This window comes from Pleurodeles waltl, chromosome 11, assembly GCF_031143425.1.
Source record: "Pleurodeles waltl isolate 20211129_DDA chromosome 11, aPleWal1.hap1.20221129, whole genome shotgun sequence".
NCBI lineage: Eukaryota > Metazoa > Chordata > Amphibia > Caudata > Salamandridae > Pleurodeles > Pleurodeles waltl.
In genome coordinates this window covers 346,525,028-346,544,992 of record NC_090450.1, presented here as the reverse complement: position 1 = coordinate 346,544,992, position 19,965 = coordinate 346,525,028, and the positions used below count along the sequence as shown (strand labels likewise).

Genomic DNA, 19,965 nt, shown 5'->3' with positions numbered 1-19,965 from the left:
AAGATGTACCAGTTAAAGAGGGTCCTAGCCATGATATTGGAAAAGGAAGCACTTATTGGAGGAAGAGGATGTTTTACAACCCACTCTTTCCCGATTAGGGCACCAACAATGAGAAACAGAGAAGGCTTGTCAGAACACAAAGTAAGAAAACGTGGGAAGTAGGAATCTGACATCTTTAAATTATGTATTCAACATAGGGGCACGCTGCTTGTAATTAACATTTTTAAGGCTTTTGTCTGGAACTCTATTGTGCGTGTCTGTTAATGGAAGTGATGTTTGACTTTAGTAGGGTTCCAACACAATCGCATATAGTATGTGCAGGGTTGTTAAATATTGTTAAGGCTCCACATGGGCAGTACCCTAATATTAATAATCACTGAGGGATAAATTGGTAATAGTAAAATCAAATATAAAAAAAAACTAAAAAAAGAGATTTGGTTCTTTTTTATAGCCAATATATTTTCTTGGTGACGAGGCAGTCATTTGTATCCACACTAGTTGAGCATGCCCTCTTGATCAATGACTGTGGCAATCATGACTTTGTCTGAATAAAACTGTGTGGGTAACCAGGCAGGGCATGTGGTGGGACATGTTGGAGTGATTCATCAAGTTACGATTAGGGCCCTCCTGGCACTCGACATTATAGTAATACACTTGGATCATAATGACCTCAGTGCGGAAGGTAGGAGAACACTGTTGCAGAGGATGAGTCGCTCCCTGGTGGTAACAAGCAGACTATATGGGGCCACCGAATTAGCATGATCTAAGGTTGTCCCTAGACAGTATTGTCAAAATCACAAGAAAACGTTGAGGAGTCCAGAAGAAAGTTTGGGAATAAATGAGTTATGAATAGAGTAATAAGGGCTCTGGTTCATTGGAGACAGCATGTGTGTGCTTCACAAAATGGTGATCTCCTTTGTGATAAACTAGTGTTGTCCATACTGACTTCCCTGCTTCCATGCAGACGCTGTGTTCTCCTCCCTGAAACCTGTTTACATTGTAGGTGAGAGAGGTCTCCAGACATTCTCTTTTCCTTTCTAGTGCAATATTTCTTCACGCGCCTTCCTCTTCCCAGTCCTTACGGAAATGAGCTTGTCTTCACAGCGATAGGCTTCACCTAGCTAACATAAATCTAGATAATACCACCAATATAGCCACATTTCCCTTTTTCTGTGTCATATGGACTAGATTAATCCAGATCACTTCCTGTTTTTTTGGTCTGTAATGACTTAAGTATCACCCTTCATTTTCAGGTAGATTTTTACTATATATTTTGTATTATGCTGTACCTTGATTGTATTTAAACTGTATCAGATAGACCACCTATATGTGTCTGCCCCCACTACCACTATTTATTTTAATTGGCTCACATAGACTTGCACTAGCAACATGCCTCGGATACTGGTAAATCTTTCAATGTTTCTCTGCTCATCCATTTTGATCGCAAGAAAGCTTTCCTTGTCTGCAGTATATTAAAACTAGTCACACCCTTGCTTTAGGCCACGTACAACTTCTTGATATCTTAATATATTTACTGCGCCCATGCGCTATTGAACTGTCACGTTGGAGCCGTACGCCTCCTTTAAAGATGGCAGCAGGCCCAATACATTGCTTTTATGTTGAGATTGCGCACATGTCAGTAGCATGGTGTTGATCATGCGGTAATTGGCATGGTTTTGTTCCTTTGGAAACAGGGATAGGCAAGAAACATTTTTCTGTTCGAGGGAACTCAGTGTGTGCTCAAGTGTAAACAATGCAAGCTTAGAAATGAGCTTCTAATAGAAAACACAGGAGTTTGCAATTTCAGCGGAAGCGGCTCTTCATCATGCAAAACTGTCGCAAGCAGACTTCCCTTCATTTGAAAATCTGCAGAGGTTAGAAGCAACTTTTTACGTTCAAAAGGTTCCTCCTCTATTAAAAAATTACTACCAGTGGTAGTACTGAACTCACAGTTCTGAGGATCAAGTCGAACAAAAGGGGAGATACGTTTAAGGTACTGAACTGTCTGGGCTTAGTCAGCAGTTAAGAGACAATCCTAGTTTCGAACAGGCTGCAGCCTAAGAAAAGAAGAATGATTGTTCTGTTCAATAGAGAAGTCGGATACCTGAGCCTCTTCCTTTTCACAAAGCAATATAAACGTTGCCCTCAAAAGAGTGGGAGGACATTAAGTAATATATTTTTTCTAGACTTCTACTAAAAGAATTCCCATTGGATGATTTTCAAAATAAGCTCCCAGCAGTCATTAAAGTGGATTCTCTTATGGAAAGCACTGCATTACCGGGGACACTAATTTCAGAGTATGCTAGGCTCTCAAAGTTGTTTCGACCTCCACTGGAAAGGATGCTTAAGAAATCAGTGGAGGATCACAAACTATTGCTACCTACACGACATTCGTTAACCCCTGCTAGGTCTTCCCTAGCCCCCACCCAGTGCTGAGCCCTTTGCTTAGTGTGTCATAATTTATTTTCAAGATAAGGTTTTCATGCCAAATGTGCACCCTTTTTTTCCAACACCTTGGAGATTTTAAAGATAGCCAGGGTTTGTGAATTTCCCTGAAGGGAACCGTGAAAATAGGCAAAATATAGCAACATTTTTAGTTCTGTTTTTAAACAAATAGGGAAAAAGTGCTCCAGATAAAAGTGTCTGTTTTTCCCCCTAAAAATGGCATCCATGAATGGTTTAATGTACAAAAGCAGCCATTTTCCCAGCTATCAGGAGCATGCAGACAGAGCTGAATCAAAATTCCTAATTTTGTATCATAGTTAAGGCATTTGTCTAAGAGGTACCTTATTTTCCCTATTTTTGTGCTTTCAACCTACTTCCAGTTTGTTATAGAAGCAGTGTGAAAAACATGGGTTATTCAGAAAAGCTATACATTTCCGAAAAATAGACAAAATCAAGCAAGGGGTCATATGTGTAGATCCCGCAAGGTTTTTCAAATAACTGTTGGAATAAAGAAATATTGGCAATGAGTAGAAAGAAACTGGCATTTGTGAAAACATTTTCGTTGGTAACTTTTTGTTACAATGGCAGATTGACAAAAGCAATATACCATTATGTCTGGTAGACCCATGGGGGGGGGGGGGGGGGAATCTATAGGGTTTTTAGGTTGTCCAAGAACCTAAGGTTTGCACACCTCAGCATCCTGACCCTCATCAGTCACAGGTAAAGTACTTTCATCATGAATGGTTGTGAGCTTGTGGATAGCTCTGCAGTCTGAAAATGTCACAGCTAGTAGTTCATCACTATGCAAGGCTCTGCACTGTCCCCTCTGAAGCGTTTTACATACAAGCTCTTTGGGGTCACCTTTACGGTTAGGGCAGATTGTGCCACAAGCAACAGTGTCCATTTTGAACAATTTCCTGAACAATTGCACCCCAGTGTAGAAGTTATCTACATATAAATGTTGACCTTTGTTAAAAAGTCCTCTACCAAGTTCCCACACAATGGTCTCATTAACTCTGAACACGGACGGGTAACCAGGGGGGTCAATAGTGGAATCCCTACCAGTGTACACCCTGAAATTATAGACATGTCCAGTACTACTCTCAGACAACATATACATCTTAATTCCATAAAGTGCCCTCTTGCTAGATATGTACTGCCTAAAAAGTGAACGGCCCTTGAACAGGACCAAAGAATCATTCACAGCTATTTCTTTTCCTGAAACATAGATCTCTGAAAATCGACCTACAAAGTGATCAAGGACAGGATGCATCTTTAAAAGATGGTAACAATTAGGGTAATCTTGTGGCAATGCTGAAGTATGATCAAAAAAATGTAGCCTCCAAAGCAGAAGCAAATACCGATCACGTCTCATGGTTTCAGAAAATATAGTCTTTGCCATCTAGGGACTGGTAGTCCAATATGAAGATAGAGATGGCTTCCTTATGAAGCCCATCAAAAAAGTTAAACCCATGAACTTATTCTACTCATCCAGATTTGTGGGAGTCCACCGGCTAGCTCTAGAGTGGGGCTTAAGTCTGGCACTGTTGTCCCTCAAATACTGTTCAGAATCCAAATTGATCTGGTCAACAATCTCATCCATAAATACATCATCCATAAACAACTGAAAGAAATGTATAGGCAAAAGGTTTTCAGTATTCACTCGACAGCCTCTAATACCAGAAAAGGCAAGCAATGCTGGCTGCACCGTGTTTGGGGCAACCCAGAGTTCAACACTTCCAATGAGAAACCTTTCAGCCCCAGGGTTCAATCCACATGCCTCTTGCTGCACTGTTGGCATACCTGTGTCCTCCCCTAAAAAAGGCATTTCCCTTGCACTCAGGGTGGCATCATCATCAGATGATTTCTCTCATTGAGAAAATTCACTGCCAGAATCCTGGACTTCCTCCTCTTCCTCAGATGCAGAGTCAATCTCATAATCATGGTTAGAGGAAGAATCAAAAAGCATACCAACAACCTGATGAGCTGTAATCCTGCGGCTGGCCATAATCCTTACTAATTACAGTAACTTGACTAATAAGTCAACAATAACCAACACTGTGTGAAATAAGTAATAAACAACTGTGGCTTTATCAAGTGGTAAGTAAAATTACTGGTAATCTGAAAGGAAAAGTCAATCAATGCAAAGCACACAACCTATACTCAAAAACTATACCACTCACTTCCCAGAGGCAGCTAGACTCACAAGCACCTACTCTGCACAGACACAGCAAGCAGCAACGATATCCCACTAGAAAGGAAAAACAAAATAAAATTACACACAAGACAACACAATACACATCATGCACAAATCCAAGGATAATTTCACACAAAATAAAACATTCTGTTACTGCTACAGAACTTCTTCCTTCTTGACATGTGTCTGTTTTCCTGCAAAACAAAACCCCCTGCACCCGGAGAAGGACGCATTGTGTCCTCGCTCCTCTACGAAATGGCTCCCAACGCGGTGGACTGCATTTGATTACACTGGTGTGCCGTGTGGGTGCCGACTTCATCAGATCACTGATGTTGGGGATGTTGGTGGGAGCCCTTCTACTGCCATCCCTGGTGGGGTGGTTTTAAAGGAGCGGACCCTGTGGATGGGTGCGAGGAGACGCCCACCGGGGCTCAGGGGGGAACCCTTCCATCCTCAGAACGCAAGGGGTTAAGAGGAAGAGATTTTTGTAACGTAGATTTTTTCCTCCCTGACAGTTGGATCAAAATATGTAAACTGCACAAAATCTCAGCAAAAGCCCATCATATCTCCCCCAAATCTCTGCAAATCGAAAAGCCTGACTATCTGGAGAGACTGGGAGGGAGACTCCTGTACTTTTTCTAACGTGGCATTCAATGATTAGTCATGCTTGGATACTTCAAATAGTCAGCCAAGGTTATCATAAAAAAATTCCAAAAATGTTCAGATCTTTTTTGTTGCAGCACCAGATTTTCGTTGTACTCTAAACAGAAAATTTTGTCAAAGGCATCCGCAATCTGCTCATGAATGGAGCCATTTTACCAGTGCCACAGAGGGAAATTGAAATAAAGTGTTAGTCAATCATGTTTCTCGTGCAGAACCATTCAGGGAATTACCAACCTAGTCCCCACCTTTGATAGGTATCGACAGACACCACCCAAGTGAGAACTAGATGGTGGTGCTTGTCGTCTGATTATCATGTCTGACAGGAAGGCGCAAATTGCAATATGGTTCACAAGATTGGCCGAGCATAGGCCACCTTTCCCCCTCCCTAGGACTCACAGGAGTCCAAAGAGAGGAAGAGATGATCTAGTTACTCTGAAACACAAGACATCATTAGAATTCTTAGGATTAACTTACCTGTGAACAGCAAATACTTCAGACAAAGTGGAATCCACAGAAATCTCCTATGAAGGATTGCTTGTACAACCCAGAAAATATCATCTTAAGGATTGGTGCCTTGGGAACACCAAACTATAGGGAATCCCTGGCCATTGCCTATCAGTGCTGTGCATGTTTTGGAAGACTGTTAGTTAGCCTCTGGAGATTTCCAAAAAAGGGGTAATTCCAAGGAATCTCTCACTTGTACATCATGGCATAGGCGATGGAACCATAGATACTACCCTTTTTCCAGTGACGTTTGCACAACCCAGCAATTGTAATCATAAAGATTATCTCAGTGCCTTGTGAACCTTTCAGCAGTGTTTGAGAATTCAAAGTATTGCTCTGGGCCAGGCAAGGGTTCTACACTGTAGCCTTATAGAGTTACCAAACTCACCAGGGTGACACCATGGTAGTGCCTGTTCTGACAATTGAATGACTGCCACAGCCTTGCCAATTTCCTTCGTTGTGTGAATCTAGTAAATGGCATTTACAAATGTGTAAATCTATTGTATTGGAATTACAGCAGTTGCTAATTTAGAGTTAGAAGCACATTTTCTGGCGTTTCCGGGTGGGTCTACCAGGAAGCATAAGTGAAAATGCAAAAAGTTGTGAGTTATTGAGCATTTACTTAAACAACCTGTGGAGTTGGGACTGTTAGGAAAGCTTTTTGGCCATGGGGAAAATATTTTCACCATATGGAAACAAGGGAATTTTTTATATGTACAAATTACCAATTACACCAATTACACAAAGGCAGTTTTTCCACTTAGTGAACATTTTGCATGTCTACATTTTATGTATATCCCTCCTCCTGGAAGTCTACGACTCACATAAATTTCCAGAAGTAGTCTTTGTGAATTAACTCAAAGTAGGAATTCTGCTCCAAACACAGGTATATTCCTAAAGGAATGGAGGGCTTTGTGAATCTGGCCCTTTTTTAGCACGTTTGTAGCCTAAAAATGTAATATTGTCGCTTTTGCTGAGGGGTGCTTTTTGTTCTTCTGTGTTTGTAATGCATTGATTTGTCCTCTAATGGGCTTAATGGTGGCATGTACTCTTTTTGTGACTACTGTTCTTGGGTGTTTATCCTGCTCTGTGAGATGCTGTTCTCAAGATATATTTATACTTCTGTTTTCAGTATGAGGCCCAAGCATTCTAGTTTCATTTGTACTGTCCAATGTTATTATTCTGTTTTCACAAGGCATTATCTCTCCACAGATTTGTGGGATACCCTGGGCACTACAGCACCCTCTTTGGTATGCGAAATGAGGATGTAAGTATACTGTCAGGGTTATAAATATCTTTCATGGGATTTACAATTATTAGCAGTATTGGGAGAGATACTGGACGTGAGTGAGAGAGAGATTTGAGAGAGCCGAGCAGCATCGTATTTAATTTTTCCTAAAAAAACTCTCTTTGCATGTGTCTACTGTTTTGCTGCTAATGGATTCCTTCATTCTCATCCCAGCCCATTGCCCCATGGGAACTCTTTAAATCAGTGTTCTGTTAGTCCTACTACAAGTGTGATTTCGATAGATGTGGCACTAAAAATATCCTTCAATATATGGAAGAAATGCTTAAACCTGAGAACGATCCAGAGCTGCATTTTCTCTACCAGACTATCCCTATGATTGTGGAAATTCCACATGTGGATTATCCTCCGAATTTAAAATTTCCTCTAAAATTTAGAGGACTGTTCATTATTACTCAACTGTAAAGCAGACCCAATGTCCCTCATTCTCATCAGATTAGTAATCCCCCATTCACTCTGGAATTTCTGCCCTAGTCAGGATTACAGTAGTACCACACACTTCTGGCAGTTTTAGTTTTCTTCGCACCCAATTTGTGCAAGGGCATGCTGCAATATCAAGAGTTTTAAATCTTGAAACTGGGGGAAACGTGCTAGTTCCCTTTCCTTACTGCTGAACTAAAAAAAGGGGGGTATTACCACACGTGGTAAAACTTCACCTTGCTGTCTTTAAGTTCATTATGTGCAGTTCTACCTTCTAAGTAAAGGAGTTCTCGAAATGAGGACCTAAGTCATCATTAACCTGACTCCATTCTTCTTGTCCCACTCCTAACTGTGTGCGGAAGGCCCACCATCCTGAGACATGCATTTTACAGGCCTGTGCGAAATTGAAATTGTCCTGACAGTCTCTCTGCTATTGCTTTGCTTAACAGTATAAAACCCCTCCTCCATCCCAAAGCAGTCCTGTTTTGGTTCTGTCTCCAAGACAACATATATAAGGGAAGCCTGTGTATTTGTTATTTACTTACACTTTCTTGTTGAAGCAAAAAGCTTATTAAGTGCAATGCTGATGACTCTGCTCCCTGCTCATGTGTTGGGCTGGAGGAGAGAGGTGCTGTTGGGTCTCTGCATGCAGTGTGAAAACCTTGTATAGGAAACGATTCCCGGTTTAGACAGTGCACGAGGAAATAAGTGACCAGACTCTTTTTGCAGGTTAAAAGGCTTATAAAAGATACTGATGCACTGAGCACAGTCAGTCTGCTTGTGCTAGAGCAATGGAGCCAAGTAAAAGCTACACAATTTGGAGGATGTCTGCCAAAATCCAGAAACAGAAAGGGGTCTGATCATGATAAGAGCAGATCTGGAAACTATGATAAAATAAATCAATGTCTTAAACGAGCGATCTGCAAAAAAACACACAAGCCTTGTGGCATAACATATATGAGGACCAGGAGGGTCGAAAAGGCAAGTATAAAAATGCCTATAACATCTGGATCTATCTTCAATCTTGTGAATGGACCTCTATCACACCCTCCCATAGGGGCTTGCTTGTGGCACCAATTGTAACCGCTGAATTGTCCAAGGCCTTCCACTCTATGGCTCTGGGAAAGATGCCTGGACCTGATGGCCTCTTGTTAGATTTTTATAGGGTATTTTTTTTCCTCCTACAGGACCAGCTAGCAGCGCTGTTTAACTCCTTTGCACTTGATGGAAGTCTCACCCCCACAATGTGAGACGCTGAGATTGCCCTCGTTCCCAGACCTGGGAAAGATCCATCCAATTGTACCTCCTAGTGCCCAATTACTCTTTTAAACACTGATGCAAGGCTATACACCAAAATACTTGCAAAATGCCTTGAGCCCCACCTTCACAGCACTATAGAGCCGACCAAGTGAGTTTTATTCACTAGTGTTAGGGAACAGATAATATTCGTTGTATTGCCCATCTGACTGGAAAAGAACAGAAACTGAGCTTGATGTTATTTACAGATGTTGAAAAGGCATTTGACTGGGTTAGGTGGACCTTATTTAGAGTGGTCCTTGATAAGATTCAGCTAGTTCCTAAAATGATAAGCAAGAACACAGCAGCTATTTCTTCTCCCACCACACCTATTAAGATAAATGGTCAAACTAAGAAAGTGATCACGCTGGCGAGCGGCACCCCTCTCGCCCTTCTTCAGTTTGCCTTGGCAGTAGAACTTCTTGCCATACAGACTAGACAGACAGAGACAATATTGGGTAATCCCTTCGAAAGAAGGATCTACAAAGTCAATTTATTTGCAAACGGCCTTCTCCTCACATTACCTAATCCGTCAGAATCCCTCCCAACATTGGTTGATGCACTAGAATCCTTCTAACTGGTATCTGGCTTTAAGGTCAACAAAGAGAAATCACAAGTGCCCAATCTGGCCATCCCCTCCCAAGGACCTTCCACAATATCATAAAAATGAACATCCTTCCTAGGATCCTTTATCTTTTTTAGCCTCTTTCTACTCCCATTCCCACGGAAGACATAAAACTCCTACAGAACAAGCTTCATTCATTGATATCTGCTGCTGAGAGATAAGGGTGGATTATTACTGGGCGGAACTCTTGCATTATTTATCTAAGTTGGTTTCCAAAAAAGCGAGACAAATTGGTTCCACATGGGTCACGCAGAGACTTGTCACCAACTGTGGGTCTTGGCTTGGCTTTATGTTGGTCACCACCCTGAAAGTACTTGTATATCTATACCACCCTGAAAAGTGCTCGGGATCTGAGATCAGGAGGCTATTAAAAGGGGATTCACTACTTTTCTCCCTCCCAACACATCCATAGCAAAGAACCCTGACTTTACCCCTGTGGCTTCATTCCAATCATCATTTCAAGCAGGGGGACTATTGAATCCTGGACTATTTATTCCAGGAAGGTCTATCTAAACTTCTCATGCCTCTAATATTACAACTACAACATTGTGCTGGGCACCCAGCAAACGCCCAAGCACCCACTCAACCTTTCATGCCATTAGAGAAATTAATTCTCTCATCTGAGGGTAAGAAAGGCATATTTTCCAAAGCCAATTGCAAATATCCATATAACAAACACAATGTGAAATGGACTTGGTGAAGCCTGTATGAAGAATGCAAAAGCAGATGCCTGGAACAATAGCCCTAAGATACACAACAGCATTCCTCACAGAGAGTCTGTTACAAGATAATGTACCAATTTTACCTCACCCCTATCTGCTTAAGCAGAATCTACCCCTCTGTCACTCTATTGGTGTGGCACACAGGAAAATGGTGATTTCATAATCATTTGGGGTCTTGTGTAGTCATAGAAACATTCTGGAAGGAGGTTCTGGGCCCCATTAAAAGGAACCTTGAGGATATCTCATCCCTGCAGACCCTGCTACCATACTCTTGGGGCTTCAACCAACAAATGGGCAATCCCAAAGCATATGGATGTCTGATGCTCTCAATAAGCCACATTTTGCACAGTTAACTGGGTCTCCTCCTCTCATCTTTGAGAGCTTCGCTGGTGTAAAAAAGACCCTATGAAAGGTAAAGAGGTGGTTCCTCAATAGTGATGCTAATTTAACTTCTTTATATACAATACGTATTGAGTCTCCCCACCATCTTTGTATTTGATCTACGGGCATAACTTCCCCCCAAAGAGAGTACGGCAAGTCCCCATCCTGCACCTCCACCAGGGCCCAATACCAACTAAAGACCTTTGCTATACTTGTGTGGTTATTTATTATATTGTCTAGAAACTGTTTTTCGGCCTCCAACCTAGCTATAACCTTCTGAGATCAATTCCTCAATTGTATATATTGCAACCTTGATAAACTTTGACCAGTCCGTTCCATAAGATCTTCCCAAGATAATAACAAACCACTGCCGACTAGCTCCCCCCAGTATTGGATCCCTGCTTTGTTAAGAGGCAAAGCTAACATGTCAGTAAGACATTCAGGCGTCCCCGGGGACTCCCAAACTGGTGCCCAAAAACTATAATACTAAATTCCTGCCAGTTGCCGTACCCTATACCACACTTTGGCTGCATCCTGCAATATCTTCAGTCTCACCTTCTTAAAAACTTGGGATCCCCAAACGTATACAAAAAATGAGTAGCTGCGCCTTTTACTGTTGCTACCATACAATTAAGCATTTCTCTAACTGCCGAGTAATCTGGATCACTAAATAACATTCTTACATTCCTCAGATGGAATGCCCATACGTAATATTGTAAATCGGGAAGTGTAAGGCCTTCTTTCTCCTTTCTTCTGCGCAGTTTCTTCCATGTGATGCTAGAACCTTTTTGTGCCCAAATAAACGAATTGACCTTTTGTTGAAACGTACTCAAGAGCTTACTATCCATTGATAATGGGATAGAGTTAAAAAGAAAATTCAACTTAGGCAGGATCATCATTTTAACTAAATTTACCCTCCCAATCAATGTAAGAGGCAAATGTGCCCATCTTAACATTAACTTACTACATTCTGATACTACAGCCCTGAGATTAACCTCTGCAATTCGCTCCACCTCCTGGTCTATTACCAAACCTAATTATCTCATAGATTATGTTGTGCAGCAATTGTCGGCCCCCAGGTTCCATACAATTATTTCTGTTTCATCCGGATTAATATGGTAACCTGAAACCCTCCCAAAACCCTCCGCCAAACTCAATAATGCCGGGAAAGAGTCAGATAAATTTGAAGTGTAAACTAAGAGGTCGTCAGCAAATAAAGCTACCTTCTTCACCCATCCTTTACTGCTAAAGGGAGAAAATCTTAAATCTTGCCTAATCCTTCTTGCAAAGGGCTCTATATACAGATCGAATAACAAAGGGGAAAGAGGAACACCCTGTCTTGTACCTCTAGTAATCTCAAACAAATCTGTAAGTCCCCCATTCACCAACACCCTCGCCTCTGGTGCCTAGTAAATCAACTGAATTGCTTGGCAAAATTTAGTACCCAAATTATACAGTTGAAGAACTAAATTTTAGTTCAGTAATTCCAGGTAACCCTATCAAACGCTTCTATAGTATCCAAAGCTATAACTGCTAACGGTTCTTGATACGTAGTAGCTAAGTCAATTAGGTTAAATGTTTGCTCGCACATAAACCTATTCCGTATAAAGCCTTTCTGATCTGGGTGTATTAGTTCACCAATTACGCCACTCAGCCTGTTTTCCAAAACCTTAGCATAAATCTTATAGTCAGTGTTCAACAAAGATATTGGTCTATATGATTCACACCTCACTGGAGATTTACCTGGTTTTAAAATAAGAGAGATAGTAGCTTCCCGCCATAAAGCTGGTGGTAGAACACCCTCCTCAAAGATCTCCAAAAATAATTGGACCATCTGAGGGATTATAGAGTCACCCAATATCTGATAGAATTCAACCGGGATACCATTTGGTCCTGCCGCCTTCCTCTTACTACTCTTTTTCAGAATTGCCCTTATCTCCCTTTCCATGATAGGTCCGCCTAAATATGACTGCTTGTCCTGCTTAAGCCGGGGGAGGACTTCCATATCCAGGCAATTCTCAGCTGCCTCAAACTCTACTTCCCCATCCTCCCTATATAGAGAGGCAAAAAACTTTAGGAAGGCCTCTTCTATCTCATCAGGAGTTGTAAATCTAACGCCAGAATAACTATCCACAAGTTCATCTATATTGCCCCGTACCTGATCTTTCTTAATTTTCCATGCCAGTAACTTCCCCATATTACCTCCAATCTCGAACTGAGTCTGCTTGTTTACCTCCCATCTCTTAGCAATTTTAACTTGTAGGACTAACTCCAACTGCTGCCGCAAATCCCTTCTCTTGTTATTCAAGAACTCCTCGTCACCTCCCTTCTCAAACTCCAAATCACACAACCGTATTTGCCTCTCAATACCCTCCAACTGGTCCCTATGCTGCCTTCTTCTATAACTAGCGATTCTTATCATCTTTACCCTCATTACTGCCTTATAAGTATCCCACACTACACCTATAGAAGCCAAACCATGATTAATTCTAAAAAACTCTTCGGTGTCCTTCCGAAGCCGGCCTATAATATCTTCTTCTAACAACAGAGTTCTGTTGAGAGTCCACCTTCTCCCCCTCGTCTCCTGAGGATAATACATTCTTAAAACCACTGCAGCATGATCAGACAAATGTGTGGCAGAATAACTAATATCTGGCAGTGACCTGCGCGATGGGGCACTGCACAGGGGCCCGAAGCACCCCTTCTGCCAGCCTTTCCCTGGCGGGTGAAAGGCTGGGGGAAATGGGATCATTATCCAAGGGGGCAGCAACGCTGCCCTGTCGGACAATGATGCTGTCCACCGACAGGCTGCCTGTCTTCATTATGTGCCTGTCTTCATTATGTGCTGGTCTGGGCTGCAATGCCGGATGGCGGGATTTCCCGCCACCGCCGGCATAGCGGCCCAGACCACCAAGTTCATAAAGAGGGCCATAGTGGTGAATCCATTTGTGACTAGTAAACAAACTAAATACCTCCTCTTTAGTTAAATGCGTCTCTTGAAAACCTATTATGTGTGCTGGACATTCCCTAAGTAACAACAACATTTTTCTTGCCCTAGCCTTCACCCTTAAACCGTTCAGATTCCAAGACATTATTTGCAATATACCCGCCCCCTCCCCCTGACCCTCTAAGACTCTATACATTTGTGCATAAGCGGCCTAGGGTGCATAAGGACATTTTATAGCTTCTTCCAAGCCAACCCACCTTCAGTGCAAACCCCATCCCCTTAACCCCCCCTACAACCCTTTCCTTACCCTCCCCACCCTCCCAACCCGGGGGAACGCCCCATCCTATTGACCGACCCTTAGGTCTCATTTAGAGCCCCTTTGAGCTCCCCGGCATAACCTGTGCAGTGTTGCCATTTTTTATACCTTCTAGCAATTCATCTGCTAAGGCTGGGTCTCTGATATTGTACATTCTAGTATTATGCATTACACGCAGGGTTGCTGGGAATTTAAGTTGGGCTGCTGCACCCACCTTTTTAAATTCTTCCAATCATTTTCCCAGCTCCCACTGCCTATTTAGTGTTACTCTAAATAAATCCAACCTACCCTCAAATGAGAACTCCTCAACTTTCAGAGGACCCAGTCCCAATGCCTTCGCCAATATTTTTTCTTTCAACTGATAGGTCTGGAAATTGATCAAAATCTTCTGCGGCTTCTCCCTATTAGGATCCTTCCTAAACCGATCTCTAGGAATTCTCTGAATATCTTTTATAATCTCAGCCTAACTTTCTTCCACAGGCACTGATTTTTTTATAAGAGAAGCAACATATTTCTTTAGGTCGTCCCCTTCCACACCTTCCAGCACCTTTCGAATCCTTAAATTATTCCTCCTTGAAGAATTTTCCAGGTGTTCCAGTTTCTCCTGTAAACTACGTTCACTTTCCTTTAGTAATTCAAATCCCTCCTTTTTCTTACTCAATTCTTCTTTAACAAACTCCATTGGCTCCTCAAGGGCTTGGGTCCTAAGGATCAGAATATCGAATTGTTTTTCCAAGGACTCACAAGCCGACCTGATCTCGCCTTGGTTTCCTTCTGAAACCGCAAACCCTTTGGATATATTCTCTGTAAGTGCCAAAAACATACTATCCAGTTTATCGAGCTCAGGTCGCTCCGCCAGCCCCAAGTTGCACCGAGGGGGGGGAGATCCCATCACCCCCGAAAGCTCCCCAGGGCTGGAAGGAGTAGATAGTTCCAAATCTTCCATAATGACCGTAACCCCCACTGACTAACGCAACAAGAACCAATCTGAGAAGCCTCCTCAGGTCTGGGGGTATAATACCCTGCTTCGACGTGCCCCCATATTGTGGGAAGGAAACCACCTGGTCCAGCTTCTCCATCTGGGCACCAGAAGTAGAAACAGCCAACGGAAGAACCCTAAAGTATGCCCACATGGACGGAGTTGCTTTCATTTTTCCAATGCTTTTTTCCTGTCCAGAAGTGGCTCTCCTAAAGTTCTTCCCAAACTCCTCCCTGGAAGAACCTTCGGCCTGAAATCTAACTTCCTCCCTACCACCTTCTCCTCCTGAAAACAAGCTTAGGTTTTTTATATTAGATTTAGTTTTAATGGCACCATCCTTCATATGGGCTCTCTCTTACCTCTAGCCAAGATAGATCCTTTTGGAAGAAGAGAGAAGCAAGCTTACTTCTGAGCTAGGATCCTCTTGCAGCAAACCTGCCCTGCAGGCCGCCGCCTGCTCAGCCACCCGACTGGTGCTGACTCTTCCTGCGATCCCCTGGAGGGGAACGCGCGTAGCTGCCTGCCGGCTCCTCTTGAGCAGCGCGCGCCCAACCCGCAGCTCCCACCGAGGCACCGCCATTCGTCTTCGTGGGGCTGGAGCCCCCACACATAGGCCTACAGGCAAGGCCCCGCCACTGCTGTACCTTCACCATAGGGCAAAACACCACGCTCATCGTCCTCTGGGGAGCTCAGTAGGACGGTCAGCGCACGGCACGTCTGCCGCCCGCCATGTTCCCCACCACCAGGGGCATTACCTTTTTGCTGTCCCACCATTTGTCTAATCGCTTTTTAATTTCAGCCTGTCACTCAGTGTTGGAACACATTATTTCTTATACATTTTAAATTTTTCCCTCTCTTAGTGCAGTTCCGGTGGTTGTCTCATCGAGCTTGCCCAGGAGTTACTAGTGATAATGGTTGGCAAACAACTTATCAATAACATTCAAGAGTTCATTGTACCGTAAGTATTTTTCTTGTGCTGCACAGAATATAGATAATACAATTTCTTCTGCTCTGCACCCTGGGTATAATGACACCCATTGGGATCTTCACAACTGTCATAATTTGTCATCTACACAGTGGGTGGGTCTAGGGTTTCTGCCTCAAAATTAGTGCCAGGTCTGCCCCGTCCTTTATTCATCCACTTGCTGCATTTGTGGTCACGTGCAGTTTCCTACTTTGTATGGGAGACGCACGATATGCTGAGTCTTACCACTGCTTTCCCTGCGTGCACCAATGTTGCATTGTACTACTACTAGTATATAATTAATGAAATTCTATCTCAAAAATAACCACCAGACACAAATAATTCATATTTTACCATTTGCAACAATACATATTTTGAAAGTGCAATTTAGCATTGCCATTCAGAGGAGTACATAAAACTAAAACCAATCCCATTCATTTAAGTTTGAATCTATGTTAGTTTGAAACAAACATATTTTCCTGCTAGAACATATTTCTGGAAGTAATGGCCCATGATCATTTTAAATTTCTTGTGCATTACACTTACAGGGCCAGATGTACAAAACTTTTTTCCAGTCGCCGGGCCATTTGCGACCGGAAAATAAAAAAAATTCTGATGTAAAAAATGCAAAAGGTGATGTGGTAATTTGTTACCGAATTGCAATTTGCATGTGCAATTCAGTATTTGGAAGGAGCATGTTTTGGGCGTCCCTTCCAAACACCAAATCGGTATGATGTGTATTACTGTTTTGCAACCAAAATCATGTTATGAAACAGTAATACTTTACCACCACTTAAAAAGTGGTGATAACCCATATGCAAACAGAAAAGGATCCCTTTGGTACCCCATAACCTTTGAGATTGTTATGGCAATGGCCTCAGTGATCACTGCTTACCCTTAAAAAATTAAACTTAAATGTTTTTTTTTTCTTTTTAAACATGCTTCATTTTCCTTTAAGAAAAATGGCTGCATTTAAAAAAATGCTTTATTTAAAAATAATCACAGACATGGTCGTTCACTGACCCCAGCAAGCCACTATCCCTGTAATGGCATGAATCCTAGTGGGTCGCAAATTGTGACCTACATCATTAATATGCATGCGGTAGCTCAATTTGTGACCCATTAGCAATTGCTTAGGAAACTCAAAAGAGTTTAATAAATTAGGAATAGTGATTTCCTAATCGCGATTTGCATGAAATTGCAGTTAGGAAATCGCTATTCCTTATCTTCGTATATCTCACCCATAATCTCCACTTTTCCCCTGAGGTCCTGTTTAGAACCAGTTATGAGCTAACACTTGGGCCAAGTGCTTTATGTGTAGCAATTAACCTTTCATACTTGATTGTACTCATAACATCTACATAAAATAGAGAAACAGAAAAGAAACCAGTATAAATTGTGCATGGGTAGCCTACCATAAATAATAATAAAATAATGTATAATTAAAGAACTATGATTCTGAATAGAACAGAAGAGTACATAAAACTACATCTCCAAACCCATTACTTACTAACCCTAAAGCAGTATTAGCTCATGAATTGTTTATCTCAATGATTAAAAATTAAAAACCTGTTCGGCTCACTGTAATCTACACACACCGATGTGTGGTTAGTCATCTTCTTACGCAAACTCTTTTTATTATATTACAGGTTTAAAACTTTTTATTATATTTGTGCAAGTAGTATGAAAAATAATAAGAATGCAAAGAGAATAGAGAAGCAGATCCAGTACAATGACATGGTACATATGAGAAATTGGGTTGTTGGTTGACAGGGGTGCCAGCCCTGATCAAGCAACAGCCACAATCCTTTCCAGGGTGAACCACAAAATTCACTAATTTAACCTGTGCTTTACCCTGGGTAGCTTTTTACAGAAAGCAGTCAGGCTACACTTAGAGGCGATGTGTTAAGTATTTATGCAGCACACAAATAGCAACACAGTGAAAACACAACACAACAAAAATCTCAAACCAATTTAGAATAATGTTGACAATTTTAATGAACAAATTGACACCATAACCAAGAACATCCAATTAGTAGAACAAGAGTTCTGAATATTTAAAGTTTAAGGTTCAAAATAGCAGGTCCTCAGTTTTGGAAAATAGCCACCTGGGCACCATTAGCACCACAACCAAGGGTTCAGGAAGGAATAAAGACCTCTTGCTGGTTCAAGACTCAATCAGGCTGGGTCCATGTTTAAGATGGTGGGAGCCTGTCATGTCCCTGTGGCTCAGAACAGGAGACCAGCTAAACTAGCCCCTGGAGTAACTTCTGAAGTCCTGGGTGCAGGTGGTGATGCGGGGCACTACAGTAGGGCTGGTCTCTGAAAGTTCCAAGCAGGCTCCAGACAGCAAAGCAGTCCTTTCAAGTCCAGCAGCATACTGGAAGAGTACACAGCAGGTCACGGCAGCAGGCAGTCCTCTGAGAGTCCTTCAGCAGGTCCAGTAGTGAACTGAAAAGTGGGTCTGTGAGCCCCTTTTTATACCCTGGTGCCATGCTCATAGAAGTTTGGAGAAGTTTCCAGAAGACTTCTATGAAGCTCCAGGAATTTCCTGCCTCTCCAGCTTGGCTCCTAGCTGGCTGTGCTGACAATACAGGGTCGTTAAGCCTGTTGTGTGGGGGCAGAGCCCAACCTATTCAGTTGCAAGTGGGGCTGTGCTTAGCTCTGCCACTCCCATCAAGTGAGTTAATGGGTGATTCAGGCTCTGTTAATTCCTCCCTTGTGTGACAGTCTGGAGTGAATTCACAAAGTCTCAACTGTCAGTTACACCCAGTCATGTGACCTAAGGCAGGCTGCAGGCACAGAGGGCTAAGGGCAGAAAATGCCAACTTTCTAAAAAGTGGCATTTTCAAACTTGTAATGATAAATCCAACTTTACCATTCAAGAGGATTCATCATTACAAGTGCATAGATACCAAACATGAACTATCTACCACCTCTGGTTTAGGAATGACAGATTATTAAATAAAATAAGTAATTCACAATGTTATTCTATGGGAGGGGTAGACGTCACAGTAATGAAAAAATGAATGTGGGAGTTTTTCACTACTAGGACATGTAAAATTAAACAGTACATGTCCTACCTTTTATTTAGACAGCACCCTGCCCTATGGGCTACCTAGGGCCCATCTTTGTGGTGACTTATATGTAATAAAATGGGAGTTGTTGGGGGCGGCACACTCTGGTTGGCTGAACCTACTACTTCCGTCAGAGGTGGTTGGTAACACGAATTGTATAACGTGTGCTCACCCTCAGGCAGCTTGACACTGAGCAGTCAGGCTTATCATAGGGGCATATGTAAAGCATTGGCAGAGCACACATACATGATAAATACACAGAGTGTCACAAAAGAGACTTCACCTGTTGTTTATGTAAAGAAGGTTAGTATTTAACATATACTTTAATTAACACAACATGAACATCATGTAAATCTGGGCATAAATCACATTCAAAAATATAACTAGCAATACTAGACCCAACAGTGTCAAAAACAATATGTGCAATATGTACACTTGGGAAAAAGCCTACGTTCCCTCCCAGAAACCTCATCCAGTGCAAACCATTGTCAGCACAAGGCCCACCCCAGCAGTTATCCCAGGTCAGAATCACAGAGTTATAGGGTGCATCCCGTTTCACATCATTATAAGCAATCTGTACACACAGATAATTTCAGCCCTTTTAAAGAGCTCTGTGGCCTAGGCAGCACGGGTAAAAACCAATGTCAACTGTGATAGTCTTTTGGCAAGGAAACAACGTGTATGGCAACACCGCTGTGCGGTGTAGTCAATCACAGGCAGTCACTCCCACACACTCACTTGCACACACTTGCTGCTAGCACCCTAATGCGGTGCACTGATATCCGGCAGGCCAGTTGTCACCGTGTTAAAAGAGCCCGTGGGTCCAAACCTTCCTCCACCTTTCAACCCAATCCCTACTACTCCGTCCCCAGAGGTTGGTGATGAAAGCAACCTTTCCCGAGATATTAGGTCAATCGCAGCCAGAGTCACACTTATTCAGGGTCCCAGGGGAAAGTTCGGGGGATGAGAATAGATAACAGCCTGATCAGGTAATAGTCAACAAATGGAAGTTTGACCACCACTTGGTAGGTTCACTCACATGTCTTCGCACTGCCTTCCAACGTGGCTCCTGGACTGCAAAGCACAGGGATGGCGACTGTAGGACACACACTGTTCCCAGTAG

General features: G+C 42.4%; 1 protein-coding gene across 1 annotated transcript in view; it reads left to right on the top strand.

Annotated features, from left to right (window-relative positions):
* ANO7 (anoctamin 7) overlaps positions 1-19,965 on the top strand; it is a 2,026,240-nt gene that overhangs the window by 1,496,860 nt on the left and 509,415 nt on the right. The window contains exons 17-18 of the mRNA XM_069213645.1: positions 7,022-7,076; positions 15,662-15,759. Of these exons, the coding sequence (XP_069069746.1) occupies positions 7,022-7,076; positions 15,662-15,759 (153 nt within the window). The remainder of the gene's footprint in view (positions 1-7,021; positions 7,077-15,661; positions 15,760-19,965) is intronic.